The sequence below is a fragment of the Corvus moneduloides genome, chromosome 1 (genome assembly GCF_009650955.1).
Source record: "Corvus moneduloides isolate bCorMon1 chromosome 1, bCorMon1.pri, whole genome shotgun sequence".
NCBI classification, from domain to species: Eukaryota; Metazoa; Chordata; class Aves; order Passeriformes; family Corvidae; genus Corvus; species Corvus moneduloides.
The window spans coordinates 116288887-116305557 of record NC_045476.1 but is presented as its reverse complement, the minus strand read 5'-3'; the positions used below and the strand labels follow the sequence as shown (position 1 = coordinate 116305557).

The following is a 16671-nucleotide window of genomic DNA, read 5'->3' as shown; positions in this document are numbered from 1 at the left end:
ATGGGTATTGTTAACAATCTTTTTATTTAAAAAAAAAAAAAAAAGTTGACAGGCTCAAAGGAGACTGAGTTGAAACGAATATATTTTTGCTTTTTACTCAAATGTGATCCTAAGACACAAGTTCCACTTTTTCACATTGCTGCCTGTGAAGGAGTTCCGTGTTCTGAATATATAGATTATCATGGCCTTTGGGATGTTGTGCATCCACCGGTTTACCTACTTTCTGGCTTTTGGTATTGAATGATAAACACTCCTCTTCTGCTCCTATCCTCCATTATCTGTACTCACAGCCAACCTGACCATCTTAAACATGATTAAAATATAATTCAAAAGTCATTAGCTAATTATGACGCAAAGTACTTAATTTGCCATTGCACCCTAATAACTTAAAGGTACTCCTGATAGCTCGGTAATAACCATATCACAAGCAAAAGGACACGGTTGCTACTAACTTAATAGGCAGCTTCCCTCAAGATAAAACAAATAACATACCTCAATGGAATCGGATTCAAGCTTAGTAAAATTATCTTGGCAAGCAAAGAGAGTATTTGTTAATTTTTCTGTGAAATGTTATCATTGCCAAGAAAACTTGGTTACAAAAAACAGAGATGGCAAAAGTATTTGCATGAATAATTGATTTAACATTTCATTGGTTTAAGTGATTTTAGGAAAAGTGGTTTTGATATGCTCTGGAAAACTAGAAAGTTTTTAAAGTTTTTTTACTTGCAAGATACCAAACACTGTAGGAGATGTGGGGCTTAAAGGCTTGTAGACTGTTCTTCAGTATATCCAGTGCATGCACAAGCCTGAAAAGAAAGAAGAGCAGAGACGGCATTTTAAGGACTAAAATACTGGTGGTCAAGGTGTGGCTATGGACCACCAAGGTGTGCAGGGAAGGCCATGTGTAGTTCCTTATTGCCTGATGTCCTCACAAATACCTAGAGCAAATTGCCCCCTGTGATGAGAGGGATGATGGCAGGTATATGCACCCTCCTGCCCTGCTCTGAGTCTCCATGATTTGGCAGGTGGGTCAGTCAGGGTGCTGGCTGGTCCCAGAGGTGTCTCAAAGTGCTAGAGAAAGAGAGGGGCTGTGGCACTGGTCTGTAGACAGTAGGTTGGCTGAAGGAACAACCTATTTGGGGATTGCAAGGCTTAAGGTTTCTGGAAACATATCTGTGTGGTAGCAAAAGGGCTTGAGGGTGTGTTTGGTATCTGAAGACAAGCAAAACTGAGGGTCAAGGATGTATTCAGTCACAGAATACTCTGAGATGGAAGAGATCCACAAGGATCATTGAGTCCAGCTCTTCAGTGTCTGTCAGATGGAGGAACGTCACTTTCTGAAAAGTGATGGGATTTGTGGGGATAAAGATCCTGGTTTGGAGTGGGACACCAGCTGGTGAGCAGAGGATAGACCCCTCTCAGCCACATCTGAAGCCTGTAATGCAACCTAGAGATTCAGGAGGTTTGGCTGACATGGTATTGCAATTGCTTTTAAAACACTTACCTGCCCAGCCTCGTGTGAAAAAATGCAGATTAGGGTTTCAGCCTGTTCTTCTTATCAGTCTGCATCTCTCTGGTATACCAGAGCAGAGACAGAAGGAATATGGTAAACAGAAACTCCCTGGCCCATCCACGGTCTGGGGTAGTGCACTCCTGGCCTCACCCTTGTTGCCATCGTGCAATGTGGGAGATCGTTTCCATCTACCTGCATATACAGTTCTCTGGTCATGAGTCAGCAGCTCTCAACATCCCATCCCAGCTATTTATTCCTTTCTACTCTAAAATGTCAGCATTTCTACAAGTGCCAGTTGTGTCTGGGTAGATGATGGTCCTGAGTTTGGGAATGAGGGTTTGAACATCCCAGGAGAAGGCTGGGACAGAGACTACATTTTTGGACTGGCTTCTGTCGAACATCCAGGCACCCTGCACCCACCAGGGTGACTGACTGTCAACCAGTACGTTCTGTACACCAGGGGAGTTGGTGTCTTAGCTCAATTTCATGGTGTAATCATTAGTTCTGGTGTGCATCTCCTAGGTAGCTAGGTCAACTGTTGGGCAGGGGAAACACAGGTTTTATTTTATTTTGGAAAAGCTTCCTTTTCAGGCAAACAGAGGTAGGGGTGCTTCTACTGACTTGTGCAGCCTTGGCCATCCATTTTTTCATGCACCCTGTGACCCATGTATCCACGTTTGTTCCGCTGTCATTTCGATACACGTCTCGCATTCTTCACGCTCATCTGTGGCGTAGAAAGACGTAGTTTGCTCTCATGTCAGTAGCATTCCTGCAACATGACTACACGATGTTGTGCAATTTATACTTTTCCAGTTAATGTGTCAGTTTGTCCCCCTGGATTAGAGCCAATGACTATTAGTTCATTTTGTAATATGCCTGATTTGCTTTCATCTCTGCTCCTGATGCTGCCTCTGATCAGGCAGGTTGTAGCAAATCCCATGTTTCTCTCTCTTCTCTCTCTTCTTTCTTTCTTTTTTTTTTTTTTTTTGTCTCTGATGCATTCCCTGATGGTACCATGTCACTCATCATTTCAGATCCTTCCCATCTGCTCCTCACATGCTTTGCTCTGCCTTTAAGATTATTCACCACTTTTTATCCATCTCACTTCCTTCTAAATGCTTTATGAGCCCTCTGAGCTTGCCCCTACCTTTTCTTTCACTGTCATGCTGAAGTAACAATCTTAAGATGTTTGAAATCTTCTCCATGTAAATGATTCAGTTCCTTAATCTTTAGCAAATATTTCCACAAAGGTTTGACATCCTTTTACTCAGTATTTGGCATTTATCTGTTCTTTAAAATGCCATGTAACTTTTTTTTTTTAAACCTTGTAAGAACTGGTGTTTCAATACCTCCTCCTGTACATTCTTCTTCTCTGTCATTTTGGCTCTTATATAAATACTTTTTCTATAGAAGGTTTAATGAGATTTTAGGTTTTAATGCATTTTTCCCCTGTTACCTTTGCTTTAAAATCATTGTATTCATGCACCTTCTCATAATGTAGGAACTGTATGTGCTAAGGAATTCCTGAGACTCACTGACATGAAACCTTAAATTAAATGTAAGAAGAAAAAGATAAGAACAAATTATAATAGCACTGAGAGCAAGAGATTACAACTGGGTATTTGGTTAAAATGCGGTTTTCGTAATATATGTTCCTGAAAATTGCAAATGTATTCTGTTATGTTTATAAGCCAACTTTTGTTATGCAGAGTTATAAAGGTTGCTATGTATTCAGTCTCTATGGATTCAAATGATGTAAGTTATTCAAAAAAGAAAAGCAGGTTGATATTGTCAAAATGATCCTCTGGAAAAAAAGAATAGAAACCTCATCATTCTCCACTTGGGTGGGATAACATTTCTCGCTGGTATGGACACCTCTTCAACTGTGCTAGCTGCTAGGGGACAGTGCAAAACTATATAATTTAGACATACGAGGAAGTAAAATTAAATAGCCATGAGATGAGCATACCATTAAACAGATCTAATTTATAATGGGCTCTTATGCAAATTGCCTTTGAGCACTCAGTGAAAGAAAATGAAAAGAAATTAATAAGGACAGCTCGGACTAAAAGTTGCAGAGAAAAAAAAAAAGTAAAAGCCTGTTCCAGCTCAATCTCCACACACTCCAGAGTGTTAAATAAGCATTCCCATTAGCCACATAAATATAATGATGTGATAATAAAACTCGCACTTTACTTTTAAGGACCAAGCCCCTAATCACTTTGAAACAGTGGATCCAACCAGATGAGTAAGATTTCAAATAAAATACCTTTCCTTTGCCATGTGTTTTATAACTGGAGGGAGAGAGATATATTTTCATGAGTATTTTGCTCTTCGCCAGCTGCTGAATATCCGCCGTCAGTGAAATCCAGGCAGTTACTTGCCTTGCCATCGGTGTGGGATTGCAGGTTCCAGGGCATCACTGATGCTCCTCCTGCTGCACAGTCCCCTCTGATGGGTTAAGAAAAGGACTTCACACCAGTTTTCTGCTCTTTTTGTTATTTTGTGAAAAACATGGGGAAAAGGGAAATCTGAGAGCTCAGAACTGTTGAAAGTAGTTTATTGCAAAAGATTTTCAGTTAGTTTTGAGTTTGTAGTGTCCTCTGATAAAGACGTTAATATGAGGAATAACATACTGAATATATTCAATTGCTAGAAACCTGCATTTTCTCAGACAAGTAAAAGGTTTATTTCTACCTTAGTTTGAAAGTGATGTAATATTCTCCATGTTTCCAAACATCAAGGCTTTCAAAGCTTTTCCATGTTCCCTGTATCCTTTTGGTTACAGAAGGGAAGAATTTTAGCTCTATCCAGTGAAGCCATTAAAATAATCTGCAGAACTCCGTCATTTTTCTTGGCATTAAGAGAGTTTTGCAACAGTTGACTTGTTTAATTAGTATTGGCCATCTTGTTCCTAATTATTGCTGCTTTCCCACATTCTCAGCTGAGGCAGAATATACTAAAGTGAAGTCCTTTCTCTTTATGTGTATAATAACAATATATATAAATATTTATACAATGTAAGAGCAAGGTTATAAACAGACTATATATACAGTTTTGCTGCAGATTGAGTATATTTTTATACTTCACAAGCAGGACTTTTTTCTGAAGAATTTGAGAAATCCTGCAAACAGTGTCATCTTCCTGTGCTAGCTTTTTGGTCTAGAAATACTGTTATGGGAATGCTGATCTGTGGGAAGAAAGATCCATCCCTATAGTATTTTGTGGATTTAAAACAATGATCTTTTCCATTCCCTCTTGTTTGCTCTCCAGTAAACAAGAACTTGTAGCTATACCTGGTTTGTGTCCTTAAAGTAAAACCAAGTTCTCTGATGGAAGCAGGGTTTTCCGCTGGTTATATTTTCAGCCCTCAAAGCATTCAATTTCTGACAGTGGAATATGATACTTAAAGCCACAGACATTAATTATTACCCATTGGAGGTCGCACTTTCAACCCATGGGACATTAATTTTCCTGATATATGGAAAATTCCAGCCTGTTAGTTTTAATTAAATATTTCAGAAGCACATTTTCTTGTAAATGGACTACAGTTTCTTATCCTTTACCCTTGGTATTTGGCTAATTCTGCATATAATTATCATCTTATTTTACAAGCCTCCTTCAAAGCGCTTTCCTGTTTCGAAACTCCATTCAGCTCTTATGTATTTGTCATTTTAAAAAAAAAGGTATCTTTGCCAATCATCAGCCAACATTGTCAAGAAGGAGACAGGGATAAACATCTTTCAGGTTTTCTTGGGAAGTGAATTATATTGACTTACCAGTCCCTTCTTATGCCACCAAACTGGTGTCTCTTAAGCATCATAATCCCAGTGTAGGACCAAGTGGGAATGCCAGCAGAGCTATGGGTGGCAGGGAGGATGGTTATCAAGTTGTATTGTACAGAGGAGGTGACAAGTGAGGCATGAGAGAGAGCTTCCCACTGTGCCCCCGGGAACCCAAAAGTGCAAAGGTGAGGATGCTGCTTGTTCCTCAGATCCTGGCATAGCCCAGTCTCCTCTCCTGATGGGTGTAGCAAATGCAGATTAGGAGCAGGACCGTGTCACCAGAGTTGGATTTCATAGAATCTTAAGTTTTTCCCTGAAGGCCATATGAAGGAAGCTGGAATCAAAATTTTTTCCATCTGAAAAGGAAAAAAGTTTTAATTTTGTTTACAGAAGTCTCTCTGCCAGGGTTCTACCCTTCCAATGTTGTTTTAATATGTGAAAGAGCAGTTGTGTATTGCAAAGTGATCCTTGGGGGCAGTCAGGAGGGAATTGGGACTTTGCAGTTCCTGGGATTTTGCTGCTGTTGCTGCTGCTGCTGCTGCTGCAGGGCAGCAGAGCACGAAGGCAGTGCCGTCTGTTAACACTTCCAGCCCATTCCCAAAGCCTTTCAGATCCCAGGTAGCACTCCCAGTGGCTGAGCACTCTCCTCAGCATTATGGTTTTGTCAGAAGGCTCCATCCTCTGATACTATCTTGCTCTTCTCTAAACAATTAATAAAATGGAGACAAAAAGCCTAGAGGTTTAAAATATGTAATTATATAAGTAATTTAGAACTAGGAAAATGCTGCAGAAACCAATTACAATTATACATTTCAGTAATGACTGACTTGGCCAAATACATGTTTTGTGTGTGAATTCCATGATAAATTTGAAGATGACATGCTTGAGTATAAGGGAAAATTAATTCTAAATGCTGAATACTTCCATATTAGACATAAAATGTGGCTCATCCACCAAGTGAACAGGAGCCTGTATTATATGGGCTGTGGCAGCTTAAATTTTGAGCAGCGGGGCAGGCAGTAACAAGTCCTTGAGGAATGTCCTGGGGTGATGTTATGAAGCCGCTTTATTCCTTAACCGGCCGCTCGATGCCCAAGGACGCTGCGCCTTTGGGATGGACCCGGGGGCGGGGCCGGAGCCACGGACCCGAGGGGGCGGTGGGACGGCTCAGCCCAGGGGCTCTGGGCTCGGGAGGGCTCGGGAGGGAGCGCTGTGCTGCTTTTCTGGGTTTCCTTTGTGCTCCGGATAGCTGGGAAAAGGTTCTGTTGGGTTGTTTTCTTGTTCTTTTTTCCCTTTCCTTCCTCTTGCCTCACTGCCTCCCTTCCCTGCTCGCCGGTCCGGGGAGCCTGCGGGGTGGCCCCAGCTGGTTTGAGCCCGCGTGTCTGTTCTTTCTCCAGGCATTTGTTGTATTTTGAGGGTTTTTTTAATCCTGTCCTACCCTGTTTTGTTTGGTGTTAATAAACTGTTTGGTTTTTTTCCACTTTCACCTGCTGTGACCCACTTGTCTTATTGGTGGAGGAAAAGGGGAGGCCCTTTTCCCTTTGGAGGAGGCACTTATTCTGGAGTGTTTCCTCCTGAAGTTTTGTCTCCAAAACCGAGACAAGGAAGAAAGCTTGAATAGTTCAAGGGATGGCTTGGAAAAAAAAAAGTTCTGTACCTGATCATGATGCAAAATACATTTAATTCCTTATATGCTACAGACTTCATGCAACTTGAATTAATTCAGGCATTTACTACAGAACTGTAAATGGCCAGCTGGGGTTAATGGAGTTTTGTTTCTTTCCTGCTCTCCTCCCAGCTGGTGAGAAACTATAGATGAGATTTGTATTCTGTTCACAACTTATATATATACATATATACACCTGCTCCAGGCACAGACATCATTCCAAACTCAATTTGGGTTGCCTGTGCCATTTTCAAAGGGAGGATATTTGGCTGTTGATGCAACACAGTGTATGGTCACCTGGAACCCTGCCCCTGTGCAGTTCCCTGAGAGCCTGCTGCAAGCCCTGCTGCCTCCCCCTCTGGGAGCCACCTCTGTCTTTTGCTTCTTGAACCCCTTCTGGACTTCCCTTTCTGCTGGCCAATAGATGGGGCATCTCTCAGCCTGGGGTGCTTCATGCAGCCAGGAGGGCTGATCACCTCTGAGTATTTGGTGGCTTTTTTTTATTGCTGGTGGTGGGTGTTCATTGTTCATTCACTTCTTTTAAAACAAAGCAAAAATAGTGTGCCATGACTGTTTGTTGTCAAAAAGTACTTCCACATTGCATGTACAGACATATGGACAGGCACACAGAATCAGACCTACCAGTCACTCCTGCTCATTTTATTGGGAAACCACCTGTGATTCAGGAGTGTTTTGCAAATGCCCCAGTGCAGAAACAAAACATTTATTTCATGTTACTCTGAGAGTTTTGTTTGGAGTTTTCAGCCCTTCCTATTGCTCTAACTGAAGCTGGTTTGTGGGACCCACATCCAGAAATGTATGTGCTCCCAGTGGTTTATGTTGCAAGACCTGTTGGCAAGCAGAGGGAGGCTCTCTAGGTGGCTGCATGGTTCTGGTGGTCAGTGAGTGGTGTCTAAAACTTGAGACATTTTTCTATAGTATTTGAGTGTTCTGATTGATACCTGCCACAAGCACTTAACTTTTACATTAAAGCATTACCTCACATTGCAATGTTATCAACTCTATACCCCCCTCTTTATATTACCTCAATGTGCTGCCCTCACCTCAGCTGTGCCTGCCCTAGTGTTGGTTGCAGTAAATGGTATCCAAAAAGTGACCTGGGTTTAAAAAACAAGTGAAAACCAAGCAAAGAACCAAACCAAACTATTCGTCAGGTACCCAGATTTAGTATCCAAACTAAATCAAGTTCCCTATGCATTGCTCTGGAAAGCAGAATGAGTCAGTTCAGGGTGTAGGAGCATCTAGAAGGGATGGGGTGTGCTGAAGGGGACTATCAAAAGATGTGTCCAAAATAATTGAGAATTTGTCATCTTATGAGATACAGATTAGGGCAGTGAGGTGGGTGGGAGAGGCTGCTGCCCTGGCTTCTTCCCTTCTACCTGCCCAGCTGTGCTGTTTGGAAGTAAATGAAGCCATGCCGGAAAATATATGGCTTACACAGTGGTTTGAAACCATCCCTTTTCTTATGGAACAAAGCCACAGAGCTGCTTCAGTGAAGTTTGCACAGGAGGGTTTTGTAGCATTGGGCCATTTGAGCAGCTCTTGAGGTGAGCTTGGTCTGACTCTGCTCCTTGTCTCTTGTTTCCTTTCCAGAATTGGCCGGCTTTTCGATGGCACGGAGCCCATTGTCCTCGACAGTCTCAAGCAGCATTATTTCATCGACAGAGATGGGCAGATGTTCAGATATATCTTGAATTTCTTAAGGACATCAAAACTCCTCATTCCTGATGATTTCAAGGTGAGATTTCAAGGCACTTGGAATTTTGCATGTATCTTGATAAAGCAAAAATCTGATGTGTAGTCAAAACAGAGGCCTGGACAGGGAATGGGGACTTGCAGGGTATGGTGTTTGATTTCAGGTACATGACAAAAGTAAGAACGGGGTTGCTAAAGTGGTGTCTTCCTTTCCTAGAGTGGCATCAATATTAAACTTTCTCCTCCTGGCTATAGCAGTAATGAAGCAACCTTGCCAGGTTTGACCTAGGGAAATTAAATAGTGTAGGATACTGATGGAAACAGAAGTGATGTTACAATCTGCAACTCACTGCTCATGAACTTTGCTGATTACTTGTCCTCTCATCCGTTTTTATGCTTCCCTAGTGATTGCAGCAGCTCCTGTTTCCACTCCCACACTGAAATTCAGAAAATGGTGTGTGAATCACAATATTGACAAAATAAACTGCACACATAGTAATATTTGGGCATTAAGTCATAGAATCTTTTCTCCCTCAGACTCTTGAATGCATGCTGCAAGTTTAATTTTGGAGTTTTGGAGAAGTCAGGAATGAACAGTTCTATGTTTATTATTCAAACTTTAATAAAGAGCCTGCTATTTTTTTTTTTTTTAGTTTAGTTTTTAGTAACAAATTGAATTAGTGGTAGTTCACTGTCAGACAAAGCCTACAGAGGCAGAGCTTCAGAATCCATGTGGTGTTTATCCACTAGTAGGTATGAGGGTGTATATGTGGTGTCTGCAATCAGAACAGATCCTTATCTGTGCTTAATGATCACGCGTCAGTGCACCTGGTTCACTGCAGGAGATGAGCAACTGGGATTGAACAGGAGAGGTGATGGGTGATGAGGCAGGCATGGAGCATTTGAGCAGGCATGGAGCAGTTCACACTGGTATGCAGTCCTTTGCCTCTCGTAGCTGAGACAGTTTTTCAGGCACTTGGGGCATAATAGCTGTGAGGTTTTGTTCGAGAGCTTTATTTCAGCAACCTTTGAATCATCTGCGGTAGACACATCCTTGCTGCTCCATACGTGACAAGGGTAGATCTCCCTGAATAATGTGGGAGTTTGGAGCTAGCAGATAAGCATCATTTCCTGCTTTTGAAGCCGTAGCATGGCTTTGTGCTGCTCTCAGCACTTGTCCTGCAGGTAATCAGAAATACAGGAAAAGGAAAAGCCACCTTTCATGCAATATTAAGAAATTACATATGTAGAGCCTTTTAAACACATAAATATACTGTAGCTGTGCTGAAATTAAAAATGTAACTCCTGGCAAGTTCACCCAACTGTGATGTTCAAAGGGGTGTCCTCCCCAGTTATGCTTAAAGGTGTACAAAAAAACAGTGATTAAAATGCACAGTTTTTCTTGTTTCTTAGAAATACATAGATTACATTACTTTTTTGTTACACAAGAAATGTAAACAGTATTTTTACCATGATTTAGGTGTCCTCATCAAGTATTTGGTTTCTAGTTCAAATTCAGGACCATACTGACTGTTAGCAGGCTTCTCTTGTTGTCATTCTGTTTCTCTCTCTTCCCTAATTCTCATGTATCTCTTTTCTCTGTATAAATACTTTCCAAATGGTTTTATGCTCTTATACCTAGAAAAACAAGATTTTTTTTTAATGTTTTTTGAAATTTAAAAAATGGCAGTAGGCAGACTCCACATCATCAGTTCTAAATTACTTCTGCAGTGGCTATGCCTAGAAATGCATTCCCTGTGCTCTGGCATTTGAGATGATGTAGTAAACAATACTAGTGGCAAAATAGGGAAGTATTAAAAAATACTTAATTTTTAAAATGCACTAATATGTGCAAACATTATGCAAATATCTGAATCATTTTACACTAACAACCATTGCAGGCTCCCTCATTTACATTCTTATACCTGTTACAATGCCTGCTAGTATTGCTGTAAGATGCAATGGATCCTAGTGATGAATTTTCTGAATCCTGATTGAATTCTGTTCCATCTGTTCAATGAGATCATTATTATATGACATCACTGTGGGGATAAAATATGGGGAAAAGTGGGGGTTTTTTTTCAGAAGAGAATCGAGCAAGCAGGGAATTGAGCAAGCATAGCCTTTCTCTACTCTTAAAATTGCTGCTATACTCAGTCTGTTTCAAGTGGCTGATGGTTATTTTTTGCTTGTACTGTTATTTTATTACACCTTCCTACACAGTAATTAGGAGCGCTGTCTGAAGGGTTCCAGACCTAGAGCAGCGTTGGCCTGAATAACCATATACCTTAAGCACCACATTAGCAATGCCTCTCTTAATTGTGCACAGTAATGTATGTGTCTTTCAGGACTACAGCTTGTTATATGAAGAAGCAAAGTATTTTCAGCTTCAGCCCATGCTAGGAGAGATGGAACGGTGGAAACAGGACCGGGAGAGTGGCCGCTTCTCAAAGTCCTGCGAGTGCCTGGTGGTGCGAGTTGCCCCAGATCTAGGCGAGAGGATTACCCTGAGTGGAGATAAGTCATTGATAGAGGAAGTGTTCCCAGAGATCGGTGATGTGATGTGTAACTCTGTCAACGCCGGCTGGAACCACGACTCTACACACGTCATCCGATTTCCGCTGAACGGATACTGTCACCTCAACTCAGTTCAGGTAGGAAGTCACATGTGCATTTTTTGAAAGGGAGCTGCTGGCCACGTGCCAGTGGGTGCCCCTCTTCCATGTCACTGGAGCGTTTTGGTGAGCAGAATCAGCTGGAGGCTTTAAGCAAGTGATTTACTTCTGCGCGTCAAGTTGTCTTTCTCCATTTAATTCACGTATCACCAAATCTCTTTGCAAACAAGCTACAGTAGTGTTAGAATTTTCTGTGGTCTCAGGGAAGACCCTTCACTTTCACTTTCAATATTTTTTCCTAACTTTTTGGGGCATAGTAGAGGCCTGTTGCGATCGATAGGACAAGGAGTAATGATTTTAAACGAAAATAGGGCAGATTTGTACTAGATAAAAGGAGGAAAATTTTTCAGTGAGGGTGGTGAAACACTGGAACAGGTTGCCCAGAGAGGTGGTGGATGCCCCATCCATGGAATATTCAAGGGTCAGGCTGGACAGGGCTCTGAGCAGCCTGATTTAGTGAAAGATGTCCCTGCCCACTGCAGGAGGGTTGAACTAGATGATCTTTAAAGGTCCCTTTCAACCCAAAGTATTCCATGATTCAATGTAGCAATGTCTAAAATCAGTAGCTGTTATGAAATGGATAAGAAAAAATCCAGGAGACAAATGCAGGTAGTTCCTGGAATAATTATAATAAACTTCAGTGTTAGTGTTATATGTTTTATCCTTTGTTGGTTAAAAGCAACCAACCTCAGACACCTGCCTGCACATAGTTAGCACATCCTGCATAGCCAGCACTTGCCATCTGGAATCATCAATAGCACAATTGATGCTGTTTGGTTTAAACATACCTCCTACATGCTGCAGACTCATGAGTGAATTCTTACACAGAACAGCAAGCTGAGCTTGGCATCTCTTCATCTGCCAGGTCCCACTGTCCAGGCAGAGAATCACAGAGTCATTAAGGCCGGAAAAGATCTCCAAGATCACCGAGTTCAGCCTCTGATCAGACACCGCCACATCAACTAAACCACAGCACTAAGTGCACATCCAGTCATTTCTTGAACATTTCCAGGGATGCTGACTCCACCACTGCCCTGGGTAGTCCATTCCAATGCTTAACCACCCTCATAGTGAAGAAATTCTTTCTGATGTCCAACCTGAATATCCCCTGGTGCATCTTGAAGCCATTTCCTCTTGTCCTGTCGCTGGTTTCCTGGTAGAAGAGCCCATCACCCACCTTGCTTCAGCCTCCTTTCAGGTAGTTGTAGGTCACCCCTGAGCCTCTTTTTCTCCAGATGAAGCAAGCTGAGCACTGGGGCATGCACTGAAGGCTGGCCAGGCACTTCACTTGTGCTAGCACTTAACACAAGGGTCTAGACAGACATATCTAGACCTATCTAACCCATGTTATGCTTGGACAATTGTCCCTTACCAGCCTTGACTCTCATGCTGAAACATCAAAATTGTTTTGTCATAGAGATTAATGCAAATTTAGGACAGCCTTAGATGTCAGATTACAACTGAAAAGGAGCTTCAAGGACGGCTCTTTAGCCACATCATGTGATAGTTATCAAGGCAGTTGCATCCTTCAGCACTTTGTCACTTATTCTGATGCTTACATTTTTGTTGCATAAATAAGAATTACAAAGCATGTTTACTGATGTGAAAAACCTGAGTCAGAGTGGCAAAATATGTACAGGCTTCAAGAGTGGTAATGATCCCACACTGATAACAGGAAGACATAAGCATCTCCCAGTACTAACAAAAATGGGAGACAGGACAAGGACTACCCATAGACCTGAAGAGTGACGTACAGACCAAATGGTTTGTTCAGGGCTGAGCGTTTCCAGAGCTGACTCCACCACATTTTTCTCAGGACCCAAGTTCTCCTGTTCTGTTTTTCAGCAAGTTGCACCAACACATTTGGGCAGGGGCAGGGGATTTTGGCATATAGTTAAAAGCTAAAGGTCAGGGTAAACAAAAATTGCACGTGTGTTTTGATCGCTGTTTCCAAGTCTCTTTTCCTACCCCTTCCTTTTTGATATGTCTGAAGTGCAATTAGCCATGCTCAGGAACTTTGGAAAGACATTTGCCAACCTGAAGCATTTTACGTAGAGACATGGCATATCTTCTTTGAAGCATTTTTAAACCTCAGCTTACTTCTCCTCCCACCCTAGTTCTTTGCAGCCTTCTGCTGTGCTACTTGCCAGTGTTGTCCCAGCACCCATGCAAGCCAATTTGACAACTGGTGAAATAGCAGGGAAAGCTTTGGTAGGGACCTGATTCCAGCACAACCCTTGTGAGGTCTGGTCATGCTGAATGCAGGGTCCCACATCCTCTGGGGTCCAGGAGCATCAGCCCCTTCCTTGGGGCTGGTGCCTGTCAGGCTGACCCTGGTAAATCCCAGGAAGAGTCTCCTTCACAGGTGAGGCAAAGGAAGCCCAGAACAGATGAAGATGATGATAAAAGTAACAAAGAGTTGGTTTTTAAGTCTCTAGTAAATATCATGGTAGGTTTTCTGAAATTATGACTGTGTTATCTACATTGTCACCATTTAGTTGAGGTGTTTCCTCAGCATCTGTTGTGCAATCCTGTATTTGCCCTTTTGTATTGTAAATTCTATGAAGCAGAGAATGTGTTTTTCTAGAAATGCTTCTGTGGCCAGAGAAAGACTGGATTTGTTGGCAGTACTAAAAAAATAAAATAAATTTTTCTTCATTTTTTTCTCTTTCACTGCTCAGTGGCCATAGTCAGCAGAAATCAATCTAGTACAGTTAATCTATGTAACCACTTTTTTTTTCCCCTGGCTGAATCCATTTGAAAACAGCAGCTATTATCATTGGACAGCAAATCATCTGTTTATTTACTTATACATTGATGTTTGTTTCCTCTTTTTTGCAGGTACTTGAGAGGTTACAGCAAAGAGGGTTTGAGATTGTTGGCTCATGTGGAGGTGGGGTGGACTCTTCCCAATTCAGTGAATACGTACTGAGACGAGAACTCAGAAGGACATCTCGTGCACCCTCTGTCATTCGAATAAAGCAAGAGCCTCTGGACTAAAATGGACATGTTTCTTTATGCAAAAAAAAAAAAAAAAAAAAAAAAAAGGAAAAAAAAAAGAGGAAAGAAAAAAGGGGACATTTCATGTGCAGTTTGGACTCCAAACAAGTCCTGGAACTAAAATTGAATAAAAGACACATTTATATCAAATATAGAGACCACACCTGAATTCATATGGGAACACTTGGAATAGTAGTGAGAATAATAGTAACCTCAAGGTATAAAGAAAACACACACACACATAAAAAAATATGTATGTATATGTATGTCTGTACATATATATATGTATGTATATGTCAAAGGGTAGGAAATGCAATGACAAAATGTGGTAGATGAGGTTGGCGCTGTGATGGCCATTAAGTGTCCTAGGCCCTTCCCGGGCCCACTTAACGGTGTACAAGCCATTGCCAGGGGGGGATTCATAGGCTACTCTTCACCCATTTTCCACTGCCAAACAGCCATCCACTTTTTAATGTGTACACACCTTGACTCAATTTTATTTGCATATGGAGGTTTATGTCTGTCTTTTTTAGAGGTGGATGGGCAGGTGTTCAGGAGACGACCATCCATTGCATTGGAAAGCTGAAATTTTAAATGTAGTTTGTACAGAAGTCGCACACTTTTTGTCTGCCCTCACAGATGTGAAAGGTTAACTTTTCTTTTGAATGAGTTTTTTTGTTGTTTTGTTTTGTGTTTTTCAAAGGGGGCAGAATAATTAATATTTGGTAGAGATGCTCTGGTTTGAATCTGCTGCTTTCCTACAATTTTTTCAAATTTTATAATGTATTAAATACAATAAACTCCTGTTTAAAATAACAAGGGTCTGGTTTAAGCTAACAGAAGCAGAGAGGTGGGATTGCACTGCACTCCAGTGTATGGAGGGGCAAAGAGAGCACTGGGGCACTCTGCCTGCACAGAGTGGAGTGAGTTAAAGGCAGCAGAGGCTGTTGAGGAATCTTCTGGTGTGGTGCATATAGCTGCTATTCCTTCAGCACTGTCCCTTTTAAGCTTTGTCCCAGCTGGAAGAGAAGCTGTTGGTCAGATGTGAAAATAACACCAGCTCAGCCCAGGGAAACCCATCAAAAAATGACAGCTGGTTCTGTAACCTTCACTGTAACTTGCATAATTCCCTCTTGATTAAGGAGTTGGCAGCTTTGACTCTCCAAGCCCCTGCCTTGCTGAGCATTAGTCAGCCTGTTTGGTTTTCATGTTGCTCATTTCCCTCGTTTCAAGCCATTGTTCTTCTGCCTAGAGAGAGACATGGCCAGCCCCTTGGGTTACCCGCCGGCTGTGTGGCCCTTGGTGGCAGGCAGGAAATCCGCGCCCTGCGTTAGATGTCCTGCGAGCTGCTCTCTTGCAGAGTCACACTGAGGCCACCTCAGCAGGCACCGGCTCCAGGCCTGTGAGATTTTGCAGAGGCACCACATCCCGCTGCCGATGCACGGACCGCTCACAGGTTGATGCACCAGCAACCACCACCTTTCCTCCAAGGTGTCTTTTTATGCACTGTTACAGAATATGACTGTGTGATCATCCTAGTATGGAAATTTCTATGAACACAATGGTGCTGGCATTCCATTCACTTTGCTATTTATTTAAGAAAAGAAAAAAAGAAACTGTTAGATACATGTAACAAGGTTTTTAATAGTCTGATAACTAAACAAAGCAAGTTACATTTTTTCTGGATTGTATTAAAAGACGTCAGAGGATATAATTAAATAACTGGCAGCACATATCAATGGTTTGGAATTACTGAAATATAAAAATGAGTGAGGGAGGGGGCTCCAAAAATTGAGGTTCATTAGCGGGTTATTAGATCTTCAATGTGATGCTGATCTGTCTATTCACAGTACTGAAACAGCTGCCTCATTGAAAATGCTTGTTTTCAATTAGCAGCAAGAAGTCCTCTTACAAAATAAACAAATGCTTGCTCTTACTGCCCACAATTTGGTTGTTAGTCTGCATGAAAGTCGGAAAGCTAAAACCCAGGGAAATAAATATTTTTAGCAGATCTTCAAACCGTCAGAAGTGATGAAAGTTGTGATGTCCAAAAAGATGCCAGTCCCCATGGGTTTGAGAGTATGTGGGTGCCAGTGCAAGGTGATGGGATTCTTCAGAGACTGCTGCACAAATCCTCCCTGGGCATCCGGGTGGAGCTGCACTTTCTGGGGCCTCCGCAGTGTTCCCGGGGATGTGTCTACACGCTCTGTTCTGCCCAAAGGTACTCCCACATCCAGACCTGCCCTGCTGGCCTCCATCTGTGCATGTGGGCTTACGCTTCAGTGCAGGCTGGAGCTGGGTGGAGGTGCAGCTCCT

The 16671-nt window shown here is 42.0% G+C and overlaps 1 protein-coding gene across 4 annotated transcripts in view; it reads left to right on the top strand.

Moving 5' to 3' along the window:
• The window catches only part of KCTD1 (potassium channel tetramerization domain containing 1), a 69379-nt gene extending 53088 nt beyond the window's left edge, over nucleotides 1-16291 (top strand). For all 4 annotated transcript variants that reach the window (XM_032123936.1, XM_032123927.1, XM_032123918.1 and 1 more), the window contains exons 3-5: nucleotides 8579-8723; nucleotides 11029-11334; nucleotides 14197-16291. In XM_032123936.1, coding sequence (XP_031979827.1) covers nucleotides 8579-8723; nucleotides 11029-11334; nucleotides 14197-14355 — 610 coding nt within the window. In that variant the 3' untranslated portion in view covers nucleotides 14356-16291. The remainder of the gene's footprint in view (nucleotides 1-8578; nucleotides 8724-11028; nucleotides 11335-14196) is intronic.
• The last annotated feature ends 380 nt before the right edge of the window (nucleotides 16292-16671 follow it).